General features: G+C 44.9%; 1 protein-coding gene across 2 annotated transcripts in view; it reads right to left on the bottom strand.

Annotated features, from left to right (window-relative positions):
• Window positions 1–15,617, bottom strand: part of mtm1 (myotubularin 1) — a 23,999-nt gene extending 8,382 nt beyond the window's left edge. For both annotated transcript variants that reach the window (XM_076289341.1, XM_076289342.1), the window contains exons 1-12: window positions 15,545–15,617; window positions 13,876–13,966; window positions 10,055–10,127; window positions 7,765–7,856; window positions 6,771–6,881; window positions 6,411–6,512; window positions 5,920–6,003; window positions 4,731–4,880; window positions 3,925–4,110; window positions 2,981–3,166; window positions 2,063–2,266; window positions 612–704 (exon numbers count right to left, since the gene is read on the bottom strand). In XM_076289341.1, coding sequence (XP_076145456.1) covers window positions 612–704; window positions 2,063–2,266; window positions 2,981–3,166; window positions 3,925–4,110; window positions 4,731–4,880; window positions 5,920–6,003; window positions 6,411–6,512; window positions 6,771–6,881; window positions 7,765–7,856; window positions 10,055–10,127; window positions 13,876–13,938 — 1,344 coding nt within the window. In that variant the 5' untranslated portion in view covers window positions 13,939–13,966; window positions 15,545–15,617. The remainder of the gene's footprint in view (window positions 1–611; window positions 705–2,062; window positions 2,267–2,980; window positions 3,167–3,924; window positions 4,111–4,730; window positions 4,881–5,919; window positions 6,004–6,410; window positions 6,513–6,770; window positions 6,882–7,764; window positions 7,857–10,054; window positions 10,128–13,875; window positions 13,967–15,544) is intronic.
• Between the last annotated feature and the right edge of the window lie 1,016 nt (window positions 15,618–16,633).

Raw genomic sequence — 16,633 nt, 5'->3', positions numbered from 1 at the left:
ACAGATTATTAACATGCACATGGGCAATGGCTTTATTGTTATCTGATTAGTTAGATTAAGAGGGCCAGAGGCCAGACCTAAGACTGTATGAAAATATAGGTCTTAGTGGTCTCCTGGAAAATGGATTAGAAATGCATGGTTTAGTGAGTAGAGTGTGAAGTTAGAAAGTAGGCCAGTATGTCTGCATATAGGCCACTGTACAGAGTAGTGGCACAATCCACTGGTTACACAATCAATCAATGCCGTCCCAGTCTCGCGCATCATTCATCACTATTTCATCACTTATGTAGAATATTTCCCCTGCTCAACCAAGCTTTCCCCGTATGTTAAGAGCACATACTGTATGTTGACATTTATTTAGGAGGATTCTTTTAGCTTTAGCGACTTGTCCAGACAGGACAGCTATGTATGCAGTTCAACAGGACGTGAGTCGCACCTATGGCACTGGTGTTGATGCTGCCCCACTCTACGAGGTGAGCTGTAGAATCACAATGCTGTACATCGCAAGTATCCATGTGGCATATGCGGGGTACATATAACTGAGAAAAGTCAGAGCTGAACAGGTGCATCATGGGAGATTCAGGGAGGGCGGCCAAGTGATAGACTCGTACCTGTTTGGTCATCTGCCACACGCAGTCGATAAATTGCAAAAAGATGGGCGACCGGTCCTGGTCTGCATGATTTTTGTCCCCATGGCCAATTCTCTGTAGAAACACACGCAGGTGGGGGTAAATTCAACACCTATTCAGAATAAATGTGGATAAAACCAGACTCAGCAACAATGCATCTGATATCATGTGTGTTGGGAGGTCCTTACTCTGCCAAAAGCAAAAATAGCTTATCAGCATTTCATGACTTGTACAGAATTAAACTTCTACACAACAAAGAACAAAAGGCTATCTCATGGTCACCTGGATTAAGCCCAAGCTAAATCCTTTTCAGGCCAAAATCAGCTTAGTTCTTCAAACCTCATATATTGTACAGAGAGCCACTGCACGAAATTGAATTCCTTCTTGAAATGCTAAATGATGCTGTATGTACTAGGGATTCAGACCATTAGGAAAGCATGATTGTACCGAAGTACCGTAGCCTAAAAAATAAACACAGTCTGTAGAGGGACATCTCTGTAGATAATCTAATTTGTTCGGCATTTTGTTTGTGGAGAGGAGTTGCAGAGAAATTGCCCTAGATTGTACAACCTTTCTTGACAACCCCATTATTGTGCTTACAAGTCCCATTCAGCCAAACAGTGTGAAGTTATCATATTAAAGTATCTATCTATCTATCTATCTATCTAGCGTTGGCAAGCTAAATACCCACAGTAGGCAGGCTGCTACTGAAGTTCTGTGATCAACACACTGGATAAGTTCTTCAGTCTGCATCACTATATATATCTGGGGAGATGCTGTCTCCGGCTTTAATGTGTTCTGTCTCTTCAGCTTGGTTGATTGATTGATTCACAATAATTTGAATTGACCAGCAAGCCTGAGAATGTTTTTTAAACTGAGAGTTACACCAATATCTGATAAACTGATAACCGATCCCCCTCATAGATTTCCTCAATCAAATTTTTGACTACAACTGACCTGATACTTATAATTGATTTCAATATGTGTATTTACTGTGCCTTCTACTGCTATGAAGTTTATCATGTTGACTTTTAGTCTTGTTGTTGCTGTAGCCTACCATGCAAAAGAGGGTTTTATCAGTTCTGATAATCATTGTAAGCGTAGGTTAAATGACAGCAATCAACCTTATCAATCAATCTTACTACTTCATTGCTGGTACCGTGACATTCCTAGTATGTGCAGTAAACACTTTCAGGAGAAAGCAGCCTTGGTCTGAACCAACCCTCTTCCTTCAGTACGCAAAGACCAAACAAAATATTTGACTGAAAACCAGGCATGGAAAGGATGAAGGAAACTAGTCCTGACAGGGCAATGTAGGACCAATTGAATGGTTTAAGTGTTCAGAAAAAGGGAATGCCCCCCCCCTACCTACCCCTCCGACACACACACACGCGCGCACACACACACACACGCACGCGCACACACACACTGACCGAGGCGAACTTGTGTCCGAAGCCGATCCACTCCTTCTCCAGCAGCACCTGGAAGCCCCTGAGGGTGCGGTAGTGGCTGTCCAGCATCAGCATGGCCAGGGAGGTGAGCTGGGCCGTGCGGTCCCAGCCGTCGCTGCAGTGCACCACCACCGAGTTGCCCGAGGACACCTTATCGGCCACCTGGATGGCCCCCGACAGCACCAACTAGCAGACAAAAGAGAAGCCAACAAGGAGAAAGGGATGAGAGACAAGGAAGGGGAGGGGGGTTGAGATCGGGAGAATATAATAATAGGGGCAGCTGTGGCCTACTGGTTAGCGCTTCGGACTTGTGACCAGAGGGTTGCCGGTTTGAACCCCGACCAGTAGGCACGGCTGAAGTGTCCTTGAGCAAGGCGCCTAACCCCTCACTGCTCCCCGAGAGCCGCTGTTGTTGCAGGCAGCTCACTGCGCTGGGATTAGTGTGTGCTTCACCTTACTGTGTGTTCACTGTGTGCCGAGTGTGTTTCACTAATTTACGGATTGGGATAAATGCAGAGACCAAATTTCCCTCACGGGATCAAAAGAGTATATATACTTATAGACATGGAATGGAGAAAGATGCTTTTCTGCTGGACTAACCTGTGAACTGGCCTTAAAGCTATCCTGCTATCAGAACTATGCGAACAAGACTCAATGCTCGCCGTAGTGCTCAGCCCATCAAACAGCCAATCACATTCCACCGGTCTACTGCATGTGTTGATGGCTGGAATTGTTTTTGTCTCAGTCTATTTCTTTCCCATTTACAACAGCAGGACTTGGTACAAACAATAGCACACACTCTGCACAGACATCTAGAAGACCGTGAAAAACCGTAATTTGCTGACTTTCAAAGTGTGCATAATTAGAACTGCAGACTGCTCCTGAATACGCATGCTTTACCTTGATGTGTTCCAGCCAATGGGTGGACTCCAGGCTGGAGAGCCAGTGGGCCTCCTCCACGTTGGGGTAGACGATGTCCTTGAGCTTCTTGAGGGACTCGCGCATGACATGGATGTTATGGATGTCCAGGAAGACCAGCTCGGCGTTCTGATAGGCGTCGTCCCCCTCGTAGCCCCCACCTGTCGCCTGTAGAGGAGAGCAGGGGTCGTGGTGGTGGGAGAGGGAGAGAATCAAGATCAGAGGTCAGAGGTTAGAGAGGTCAAAGCAGCATGGCCGCAGATGAGGACAGTGTACTTTCGATAGACACGTATCTCCACAGTCCTCCATGCTGATTCTAAGCTTAACACACGCACATTCATATGGCTGTGAGTGATATGAGGACCTCCCTCAGTCATGGTCCTCACTGAGAATTAACGGCAAAACATTCTGTGCAAAGAGGCTCAGAATTCCTGAAATTGTTTTTCTGTGAGCAACTGTTAAACTCTGGCGCAACTCCACAGCAACCTTAAGTAAACTCTCATTAGCAAGCGCTGTCAGGCTCCAGGCTGTTGTTTTGTGTTTGCAACCCAACGCAACACAACACACACACACACACAAAGTACTCAGTCTCCAGTGCTGCAGAAGACTTTCCAGTAACTCTAGCTCTGTTACCTCTGCTGACATCAGTAACCAGTCAAGCAGGCAAAACCCACACACCTACAGACATGATACAAAAAGAAAACAGAACAAAAGAGAGAGGAGAAGATCTGCACCCTTCATCACACACACACACACACACACACACACACACACACACACACACACACACACACACACACACACACACACACACACACACACACACACACACACACACACACACACACACACACACACACACACACACACACACACACACACACACACACACACACACACACAGCCCTTAAACAGCTCATTCTGACCTTGTTTGCGACGGCATTGACGTTGGGCCGGGCGTCAAAGATGGTGAGCTTGGTGGTGCCGTTGGCCTCGCGGATCATCTCCAGGTAGCGCTCGTCATCCTTGTTGCGCTTGCCACTCATGCCCACCAGGGGCTGGCTGCAGCGCACAATCACTGCCTGGTTCTCCTTGTTGATCCACGACAGCACCTTTTTACCATGGGGGGGTGGGGTGGATTTAAAGGTCATGATAGGGCTGAGCGGCAAGCCGAGTGCTACAGCTTCGCTGCTTTGATAGGATCATGTCTACTCTGTTGTTTCTTCACCTAATTACCGTATTTTCCGGACTATAAGTCGCACATTTTTTCATAGTTTGGCTGGTCCTGCGACTCAGTTGCAACATATATATATTGATATATATGTTTTTTTTCTCTTCATGACACATTTTTTGACTGGTGCGACTTATACTCCGGTGCGACTTATAGTCCAAAAAATACGGTATATTATACTTCTCCAAAGGTTTTGAGAACATTCATTTCATTTAGGCAAGAAAACATGAGCACTGTTTGTCAATACACTTGGAGCACTTTGTTCATTGTTTGCACCTTCTTATTAAATCTGTTAAAGTTTCTTTGGGTTCAGTCATGAGAAGTGGAAGATTGTTTTGTATTTAACTTGGGACACTTATTGAACCATTTAACAATTAGTTTTATACTATGTACTTTCACCAAATCTAAACACTTTGCCTTCAGTGAAATACCAACTGGTCTACAGGTGATCCACAACCCACCCTCAACCAACCACTCCCCACCCTCCCCTGGTGTCCTTACTGGGATGCGGCAGCGGGATCGGAAGGTGGCCACCTTCTGCAGGTCATCCTCCGTGGCCTTGAACGGCACCACCAGGATGGTGGGGTACGTGTCGCACAGTTTGTAGTCCTCGTTGATGAAAGAGATTCGCCACTTGTCAGTTGGAAGGCCCTGGCAATCACAGAGTGGATAAGAATCAGCTGGCGAAGATGTTGCTGATTAAACTGTCAGGATTACACATAAACAGTAAAAGATATGGACAGAGTAATCACGTAGACGTCAGTCGAGGTGGGTGAAGCAAATTTCAACCGTTTCCTGTTGGTCGATGAGGCTTTCTGCGCAGGCTCAGGGGACGTTGATGTAACGTAGGCACGTAGTCTGACTCGTGTAACTCTTGTGATAGCTGCACCGAGAGATTGGGTATGTAGCCCCTTACTTCGTTACCACCACGTCTACATTACTGTTCTTAAATGTCCTAGTTGTTCGTAGATAAATGTGATTTCATATAAACAGCACTCGCCACATTCATAGCCTACTGTCAATCCATCAAAACTTCGCTGAAATGTTGTGCTCCGATGCTTTCGTTCTTATCCAGAGAATACGGTTATATACACCATCACCATCCTCAATATGATGCAACACTGACACTGGATTCATATGAAGATGTCAAATGTAGTCTTGTTGACAAACTGTTCAACATTTTGACTCCTTACATATCTGAAGACAGTATTTACAGTCTTCATTTTGTATTTTTGACAAGGTGCAGATAAGATTTGAATAAATTTTGCAATTCAGTTTTCACCTGCTCAGTATGAACATGTTTTTCAGTGATTCATGAGCCATTATGTTTAGATAGAACCTCTCGGCTTACTGGGTGACATGTAAACAAAACTGACCAGTACTTCTCAGTTCAGGTAGTGGATTATGTACATTATTATACAGTTAGGTCCCGTTTCACTTAACTAGTTGTCTTCCCATTAGCAGAGTGGAGAAGCTTGTTTCTTCTGGTAAAGTTCTGCATCCTTGGCTAGATATTCATACTTCCTACTTTGAGAACGAGAGGCTAGGCTTGTTTCTGACTGTTAACCATGTCTGCCACTCTGAATGGACATGTGTAACATGTGTATAAAAGTGTTACAACCCATCACATGACTGTGTGAGCAAGTATCAACCTGCAGTCTGGTTGACCATGGAGGCCACAAACACACACCTGCCTCCGGTACTCCTCCATGGGTTTGTAAACGTGCCAGCCGTTCTCATCAAATTTCTCCTGACTGAGGTATGCAAACAGCGGCTAAACAGAGGGAAAAGAGAAAGGGAGAGAGAGCGGTCACACATGAGAGAACACACACACACATACACACACGGAACGGACACTGAAGTCAAATACATGATGACCATATTTAGTTATGACATAGGTAGATCACTGGGAAAATAAAAAAAAGACACCAAAAGCAAAGTTGCTGAGGGAAGTGAAATGACAGTGCAACGCTTCATGTCCTTTCATAGCTACAGTGATACATCTGCTAACACAGACATTTCCATAGATACATATCCACACCATCATTCACACATAGATGCATTCACACATATTGACATGCAATCACTAAACTCTACCTCTCTTTTTTTGTACACAGATTTTGACACACACACACACACACACACACACACACACACACAGAAACTCTTATGGGAACTTACCAGGCCGTGGGAGAGAGGAAAGGCATATCTGAAGAGTATCTCAAAGATGTCTCTTCTACTGTGACCCTCCTGCTTCAGAGCAAACCTCAGGTTCCTCATATCCTGCACCACGCACCACACACCACACACACACACACACACACACCCCACAGCATTACTCATCTAGCCACAGCCCATGCAATCCAAGAGCTTGACAAGCTTTAAAATCAACTGACGTCACCTCTCTCCTAACATCTCGGTTTTGTACCGAACACACTGGAATATTCAGTATTGAAATAATTTATGTGAAATATATGTTTACAAGTGAAATATTGGATATCCACCCAGTGTTGTGTGTGTGTATGTGAACACAGGTCTGACCTTGCAGGTGATGTCCAGACCATACGAGTTCTCCCCTCGACTGGAGGCCCCGCCCATTTTCTCCACCCGACTGATCGCCCCCAGTGGGACGTCCAGGACCACCACATGGTCCTAAAACACACCACGTTTTAGGATTAATCACCCAGGTTATTTTCATGGAAAATGAGGTCTAAACATAAGTTTGTCCTGCTGAGTATTCACTGTTAGGTTGCTGACTAGAGTCTTTGTGCTGGCCAAACCAATAGGTGGACAGAGGGGAAAAGAAGCCTCTTTATTTGGGACAGACAAACTCTCCTCTGGAGAAATCAGCACTATACAAAACCTTCTGTCGGACCTGAGCAATGCTTTAAAGGCCGACAAAAAAGGCTTTGCAGGTGCCCACAAGTGTGAGTGAGGATGAGTCTGCGTGTGTGTGTGTGTGTGTGTGAGTGTACGTTGTGTGTGAAAGCACATTGAATGACCTCTGTGTATGAAATGCGCTATATAAATAAACTTGACTTGACTTGACTTACAAGTACACACACACACTTCTCATATTCTCCATGCCCAAGCTCAATCCTGTGAAACAGACCTCCGGTTCTGCTGCTTTGGGACTGAGGGATGGGCGAGCGGTCTACCCCAAGAAACGTACACTTCGTCTGGCTACAAAACCATGGCCAGGCTTAATGGTACACAGTCAGATCTACTGGGTGCTCCAGACTGAGTTAAGAGTTAAGGCATGAAATGTAAGGAATACACATCTGGTCTGGGGAAAGGTTGTGCTGGCAGAGCCGCGAATCAAAATGGGTGATCACAGTTAGCTTGTTGAAGCATTTCCAGACGCATTTCCCTAGGGGTCATGGCAACCCGACTTTCCACCACATCCTCCTCCTCCTCCTCCAGGGTTTTGCTTACCCACTACCTCATTTATCAGATTTCCTTCCTCTTCCTTAAAAAACAAACCAAAAACAAGAGAAAACTGACTGAGGGCCTAGTCTCATTGACCAAAACTCACCCCGTCACTCTTGAAGTAGAGTCTGAAGTTTGTGATGAAGACTTTGCCTTTCAGTGCGCCATTGAAAGGGCAGATGTAAATGATGTCTTTGTCTGCAGGAGAAAAAGGAAGAGAGAGGGAGGGGTAGAAATGGGATAGACAGAGAGAGAGAGAGAGAGAAGGGAGTCAAGGTCAAAGGTCAATGTGAGTCACCTTCAACAACCATTGTTGAACTCTGATTTCAATCTCCAAAGGCTCATGCCCTCGTCCTTCAGAGAAACACAAACGAAACCATCCACAGTGTCCCATTTGAATGCATGGGTGCACAAACACTGCATTGTCAGTCGTTTTAAATTCACTGCACTGGATATTCATTAGAATTTCAATTGTGGACTTAAAGTCACCACTGTCCCCTTTCAAGTGATCTTTGCTTTCCTGTTGATGTACTTGTGAAGTTTAATGCCTCTGAATCTTTTAAGGGACCGTCTCTCCTGTCCTCAGCCACTCTAAAAGTACTGCAAGCTTTCGCTCATTAGCTATTTATGCTACAATAAGAGCCTGCCACTTCCACGGGCTATACTTACACACAGACGCTTTTAAATATTACATGCTGCGAATACCAAGATGGCGTCAGGAAATAATGCTTCCAACAAAGTGCATACTGTAATTCATCCTCTCCATCTGTTTATTTTTATTCTCTGTTTATCACGCCCTGTCGTTCAGTCTGTCAAAACCATCTCTCTCTTTCGATCACTCGCCCTTTCACAATGTCTTCAGCCCCGTCATTTTTGCTATGCCTTTACACTTTTCCATCTGTGTGTTCAGTATCTTTCTACATCTCTCACTTGAGTTCTTCTTCATCTTTCATTCCTGCTGTCTTACACACACACACACACACACACACACACACACACACACACACACACACACACACACACACACACACACACACACACACACACACACACACACACACACACACACACACACACACACACACACACACACACACACACACACACACACACACACACACACACACACACACACACACACACACACACACACACACACACACACACACACACACACACACACACACACACACACCTGTGCAGTCATATCTCTCCTCTCCCCCTCCTTTCACAAAGAAACAGCGAGACAGACTGCTGCACCCGGTGCTTTAACTGCAGATGCCAGCTGGGCACTAGGGCACAACACCGGGGCCTGTCCTGATGGCAGGCACAGAGAGAGGAGAGGGCCCGCCCTCTCTAAAATCAGTACCCCTGGTGGGGGGGGGGCAGAGGGAGCAGCAGCACAGCCGCGCGGTGGCACCTTGTATTATTTACACCAAACACCGGCTTTCCTCTGGACCTCGGCTCAAAACACTGCCTTTAAAAGGCAAAAGCACTGGGAACAGGGGATGTGCTGGGGCCGGTGGTACAGACTGTTGGATTAGTTGCATCACACACACACATGTAATTCATTCACTTGATGATGTAATGACAGCACTGGTATGGAAAGACAGTGGTGGACCTCACTAACTTCATATGAAAATGAATGGTATTTCCACACAGACAGATTAAAAAAAAGTTAGAAGTTAGCGTAGGTAGAAACATAGAGATACAACATACAAACTGGTAGTAATACAGACAGAGAGTAGACAAAAGACCCTTTTCCATCAGATTTTCAAGTGAATTAACTCGTATATCGATTTAATTTTTAAGCGTCAAAAAGGTTTTCCATCAACCGAAAAGTTCTAGCGAATTAGCAAATTAGAATGTAGGGAGTGGAACACTTTGATGGAATGCGCGACAATTGTAGCCTTCAAGCTGACAGACAAATTTGCACTCTGAATTATTGACCTGCTACTTATTGAGATCAGCATGCGCAACACTCTTATATCACTTCGAACATGTTCCATAATTTTTATGTCGACTTAACTCTCGCTATACCACCTCTACCGAGCGAACTAACTTAGCTCGACAAACCCGACGTTACAGCGATATAAGTCTTTTTCCATCACGTGTCGCACCAACTTTTGGATTTTTAAGTTAATTATCTTTTGGATGGATAAAGGTTCCATTAAGACGGACTTTTCTCAGAGAGCTAGTTTAAAAACAATATACAAGCTCATGTGTATTCTCTTTCAACTACCTCTAAAAGAGGCCTACTGGCACATCTACTGATGTGTATGCTGTATTTAGTTGCATTCAGAGAGATCTACTCACATTCAGGGTACTTTACAGATAGATCTACGTCCGACGATAAACTTAAAGACAGATGGTGATGCATGCAAACAGGAACTCACCGATCACTCTCTCCTCCCCCGGCAATAGGGCAACATCAGCCAGCGGCTCCATCTTCAGACTCTCACTGGATGCCTGTAGATGCGCACACACACACACACACAGCTTTGACATGGGCAAATGAGCACATCTGAATATACATATATAAGAGAGCAACAATACCAAATGTATTCACAACGGTAACAACTCACGTGCAGTCACACAACGCAACACTCACAAACATACAACTAAGAAAAGTGCATAAGCAGTCTCACAGGCACATTTTTGTGCATTCCCTTGCAGATGAGCATAAGGCTTCCTCAGTTGTAAATCTTATACACAGACACACACACACACACACACACACACACACACACACACAGCTGGCATTTCCATTTCCGAAACAAACCATGCACCCACAACTGACAGCGGAGCGGTGTGTGTAGGACAGGTAGGTCCTCTACTACGCTGCTAGTTTTGTCTGGAGCTCAGCAAACTGAGCCATGACACCCACCAGTCACAGGGGAAGTGGCTTTCACAATGTTGACTAACCGAACATCAGGTAGACGATTACAAGAAAGACAGGCCGAGCCGGAGAGAAGAGAAAGTGAGAGAAAGAGAGAGAGTAGGGGAGGAGAGGGGGAGGAGGGAGGGAGGGACTGCAATGTTGAGGAGGAATGAGAGCAAAGATGGGGTGAAACATGCAAGAAGGCAGTCGAGGGGAAAAAGGAAAATAACGATGAAGAGGCAGAGAGAGAGGGAGAAAGCAAAAGAGAGAGCGAGAGAATGGAAAAAGAGAAGGTTACGCTGTCTGCCTGACAGCACCAGCCTGCTCGCTCACTCGCACTCTCTCTCTCTCTTCCTCTCTCTCCTTCTCTCTCTCTCATTCACTCTCTCCCTCTCTCTCTGTAGGCCTAACAGTGTGCAGCTACTGGATCCAGATTGTCTGTCCCAGGGGCGATTTTCCGGCTGCCAGCTGAAGGTTACTGAAGTGGAATGTGGGATGAAGTGCCATTCTCTCTCTCTCCCTCTGTATGTGTGTGTGTGTGTGTGTGTGTGTGTGTGTGTGTGTGCGTGCGCGAAAGAGAAAGAGAGAGTGAGAGGGTCAGAGAGAGAGTGAGTGAGAGGACTGTGCTCTGCTACAGTACTGGGCGCCCACTGTACAGGCAGGCCACAGGGAGGCACAATGCTGGGCTTCATGGGTAATGGTCTAACCCAGCCCTCTGGAGGTGACTAATGGACCCAAAACAAGCCAACCCCGCTGCCCACAGACCACAGAATCCCAGTATGGGACCAGGGCAGGTGGGCCTGATGCCTTCAACCGGCCAGATGACTAGCACACGACTGGGAGGGAGAATAGAGAGAGAGATAGATAGAGAGAGAGAGAGAGAGAGAGAGAGAGAACAAGATGGATATGGACAGAGACAGAGACAGACAGACAGACACACATGGATAAAGAGAGAGGGATCGATAGATAGAGAGACAGCTTGTATCAGCCTATTTGTCAAGCCAATAAAGCACTTTCTGTATTTGAATTGGAGAGAGAGAGAGAGAGAGAGAAAGAAAGAAAGAGAGAGAGAGGGAGAGAGAGATACACAATAAAGGCATATGGAAATAAAGATAAGGGGAGATAGAGAAGCATCGTATCAAATGAATTGGATAAATATCACAAGGTGATCAGTGAAGCGAGTGGCATGAGCAGAGCCAGTGGAAGTGGGATGGACACGCTGAGGTGAAGAGAGTGGGGGAAAACATAAAGAGCCAATGAGGAAAGGCGGATGTCTGAAAGACGAAAACCACCGCAGAAAAGGAGAAGTGAGAGCAAGGGTGGGTGAATAACAGTGAAATGGAGAGGAAAAGCAAACATTAGGTCTAGGCAGACAAGAAGGCAGTCAGGCAAGAAAACATGCAAACAGGGCTTTTTGTCAGGGCAGAATCAGTGGCCAATATGGTCTAATGGAAGGGAATATACATTTAAGAACAAAATTATTCATACCCCTGGAAAATACTGATTTAATGTTGATTTTCTCTTTATCAATTATGTTTGTTCTGACTGTAAATGACACTGCCACATGCCAAATGGTTGCATGGTGCCTCACGCCTTGGCAAAGACAGGCTGGGCTGAGACGATGGCACAGACAGCTACTCTGCTTATCTTGGCACTGCCAACTAAAAGCGCTGAACGAGAGGTACTGTCTCGACCACATGCTGGTGAACGATGCCGTGATGGACCAATGCGTACGAGTTTAAGTGGAAAATATTTGTTTTGGATTTCACAGCACAGTCCTCGATGGCAGGTGCTTTAGTCCCGAGAACAAGGTGGCCAGTTTCTACAGTGCAGCGTGCCACACAATTTCCTGCAGTATTCGGGGGTACCACCCAAGGGACGCCAAGTCCATGCCATCAATCAACGTCTGTGTTGCCTAGCAATTTGACTTCACTTTCGTAGGTTCTCCTAGGAGTTGTTCACTCTATCAGGTGTCAAAACCAAATAAGACTGCCAAAGGCTCAGCGACTCTGTGCCAGTCGGGGCCGTAGCCCAGCTTTAATGCCCAGTGGCCGGGCACTGCCACTGTGTGTGGGCAAATCTGATTATGCCGTCCTAACAGCTACTCGCCCTCTCTCACACTGGTGAGTGTTCCCTAGCAACCGGACTGGGCACGAACTTTATCCTTGGAAGGCTGGTGTTCAAGAATGTGCAAGTTGAGTTTGTGTAACATGGCAGTGCGTTTTCATTTTGGGCTTAATTTGGCATTGGACCATGGTACTGTAACAATATTGAACATCTACATTCATTCAAAAGAATGTAGCCTACTGTATAAAGCACCAACACCGTTCATAAACAATCGATCAATCTTATTTTAGTAAGTGGGATTCAGCACAGGGTTACAGAAACAGTACAAATAACATCAACTATTTGGAGAGTGACACACTTCAGAGACACACAGAATGTGAACACCAACACCATTTACACCATTTACACCATTTACTTCGTAGGATTTACTTATTCAAACTCACAGAAACACCCTCACTAAACCTGACTGAGAAGAAGCACCACAAGATGGTTAACCATGATGGTTAACCATGGTGACACCATGCAGCTCACAGCCTATAGCGGACGGAGCAATTATGCATTTCAATTGTACAGAGAGCAGCAGTTGAGGTCCCTGAGTGACAGGGCATTAAGCTCAGCACTCCTTTAGCTTTAGCCTCCTATAGGTCAGCTTTCAGCACCATAAGGAGAGGCTGCACAGGCAGGTCTATTGATGACAGCGATGGGCATCATTTATTAATGAGCCCGAGAGAGGAGGGCTACCCTACACTGGGAGCTTTGTCACAGCCAGACAAGCAGCACAGAGTCAATGACACAGGAAACTGGGTCCGGTCCAAAAAAGGGGAAGAGTGGGGGGTTGTGGCAGTGGCACCTGCGAAAGTGGTACATGGCTCATTACTTGAGTCTGTTGGTCAGATATGAGATATGGTGAACAGATGTTGTCACAGCACCAGCACAGCCACAAAATGTAGCATATTTAGACTGCATCAGCAAGCTTGATTATCTAGCGTTGAGTGATTGAAAGAGTACGCATGCTAAATATGCTCCAGTCAGCTAACACCAGTTTCCAGTGGGAGAAAACCAGTGGCAGCCATGCATGCAGCTTCAACATTCAAGTGACAAAGAAAGAAGTCGACAGTAGAAATACACATATAGTTGCCATGACCTCAGGGATGTATGTACAGGTGTAATAGAGTGTGAGTGTGAGTGTGAGTGTGTGTGTGTGCGTGTCTGTGTGTGTGCGTATGTGTGTTGGGAGAGGGGTGCTGAGTGGTTCAGTGACAGACTCACGTTCTGGCTGGAGCTGTTCTCCAGTGGGATGGAGTTGTATGCTGGTATGGATGCCGAGGCCATAACTCAGGGAGTGCTTCTTCCACACACACTGTCACAGAAAAGTGCAACTCAACACACAAACATCTCTTCTGAATCCATCATACATAACCTCATCTACCCAATTAATTACACAAGGAGGGTGATGGAGTTTACAGTTTATATAGACTGTAAGTAGCTTCTCAGTGCACAAAATGCAGTGAAAGATGAAATTAGCAATTTTTCCATGAACACCCAAGAGTACACCTGCTGAGACACCTGCAGTTGGCCAAGTTTGTTCAAGTGGAGCAAACTACAAAACATTCTTGCAGAAGCTGTCAGATCAGATATGTGAGCTCAGCTCACATAACACCTACAGAGCAAAGTCCTTTTCACGCTTACTTACTACGAGTAGGTTATTCAGGAATCTGTAATGAATTGTTCAAGTCCCTCTATAGATCAAGTCCTTGAGTTAAAGTTTCTAGTTAGCAGTTCGCGTTAATCTAAATTTAGCTGCCCCGCCTGTAATTATGACTACAGCTGTGTCATGCAAACCTTGCTCTGCCCATGACTCCGTATGACATTCAGTTACACAAACATATAGCTACAAATACAGGCAATATTAGCAGATGACGCTGTATAAGGCTGAAGAAATGGAATGAGGCGACGCAGTGAGCTATTTATAAAAATTAGAGCAGCTTGTAATATGATGAGGGGGGCTTCCCTGGCCTGACACTATCAATTGTCCAAACAACCTTTTTCAGTATTCATGACCAACACATTTCCCGCACGTGAACAGAGGAAGCACCTATGTATCGTTGTTTCAAACAAATTACAACCCGTAGCGTTACTGGCTACCGTTTCGTTAGGAATAGCTAGAATTCCTGCCAGTTCGCGACCTGTAAATATAGAAAAGCTACACTTGGGAGGCCGCTATTTGCAAGACTCGCCCATTCAGTTACGCAAAGTGTGATTAGGATATTTTGAGTTTCATGGGTCAACTACATAGGGTAGCCTACATCTAGGTTAACGACATGTTGTTAGAAGTTGTAACAAACCCAAAAGGAGCAGCACATTACTAAATAAAACAAACACACATTAACTGTTCCTTACATCAAATATGTTAACAAAAAGGCGCAGATCTGACATTAAACTTGCATCCAAACATGCTGACGTTTATTTGACCAAAGACTTCAGTTTCGGGGGACAGACTCCCCCTATCCTGGTCCAACGAGGAGGTCCCAAACCACAGTAGGTGCTAGCTAACTTTGGATGTTTGAAGCGATTAAAATAAAAGGAAAAAATCTGAGTCCGTGTCAAACTAGCTGACATTTCAAAGCATATTGTCAAGCCATTGTATATGACAACATCGAATTTTATGATCGCAACAAAACAATCATTTCAACCGTGCCAAAATCTAACTTTTACAACTTCTGTCTAATCCGTCAAGAGTTGGGACAGCCAACAGGGCTGGTGCATAGGGCTAGCAAGGGGACCAGGAAATAGCTTGGGCCTAACAGAGCGACAGCTTTCTAACTATTATATTTCAAAGAAAGCTGGTCTCAGGCATAAATACCGTGGTCCAATCGCTTAAAGACATCACCTAAAATTGATTCGTATCAACTTTCAGATCAAATATGCACTTACTTACCCACAATCAACGATTCTCCGTTCCTGAATTCGTCAATCTGTTTTGCTGCACCGTAGGAAGAGCTCACTCAGAGTCATGTGACAGCGGCCATCGCTCCGATTGGACGCTTGTCAAAATCAGTACCGCAAGGATGGTCGGGAGTTGTATTTCTTACCAAGATACACAAAGACAAATGGGCATTGACAGATGAGTCAGTGTTTTAAATGTAACCTACACTTGCATAATTTAGTTAGGAAAGTGTATTTTGTACATTTTGAGACAGTGTATGTAAGCCTATCTTGTGCACTGAGTGAGTATCTTGACAAAAAATGTTTCACCCTTCATTTAGGTCTGGCCTAATGAAGCTGTCATGTTGGCGATACCATGCAAGCAAGAGAGGAGCGCCAGCAAGAGAGGAGAAAAATATCCCCAGCCTCAAAAGCTCATATTCACTAAATGTTTAACTCTGTTTTACCGTTGAGGCCTATCATAGACATTTTGAGACCATTTTTTAGAATCCGAATTGTAGGCCTATGGGCTACATATTTTCCATCACAAAATCAAAACAAATCTCTCTCAGAAGCCCTCTATTATAGGCCTACTTTATGGTGTTCTACCACTGTCATTACTTTACAGGGCCTATCCACAGTGGTAACGTTCGATGTGACCCAGCTGTTTCTCATTAAGGCCTTAACATGTAGCAAATCCGCTTAAATCCCCACATGATGTGGTATTGTTGCCTTTAGGAGTAAAGACTGTTTAGTGCAGTTGAGTATATTGATATGCATTGCCTGAGGCATTATTTTAGCACATATAGATGTTGCATTCCTGAATAATCCCTAGGCTTACTTTGTTTCAACATTTAACTTGGACTAGTGTTGTTGAATCTGGTAGTTTTAAAAAAAAATATCATGTTTAAGCCAGAGAGGAGATTAAAAGGATATGTTTATAAATGTCTTCATATGACATCACTGTGAAAAAAATGCCTATAGGCTAATTAATGTTCAGTTCAACAAGTTCTAGTTCATTGTTCTGTGCCCATGAACTTACAAACTCAACTACTCAACATTTGTCAATAATAATAAATGTCCTTTTTTGGACGAGGATAGG

Source organism: Alosa pseudoharengus, unplaced genomic scaffold (genome assembly GCF_046254945.1).
Source record: "Alosa pseudoharengus isolate Yale_2024_CS ecotype anadromous, Long Island Sound unplaced genomic scaffold, YU_APseudo_1.1 YU_APseudo_1.1_scf_17, whole genome shotgun sequence".
Classification (NCBI taxonomy): domain Eukaryota; kingdom Metazoa; phylum Chordata; class Actinopteri; order Clupeiformes; family Clupeidae; genus Alosa; species Alosa pseudoharengus.
Note: the sequence above shows the minus strand (reverse complement) of the source record. Positions and strands in the feature narration are given on the sequence as shown.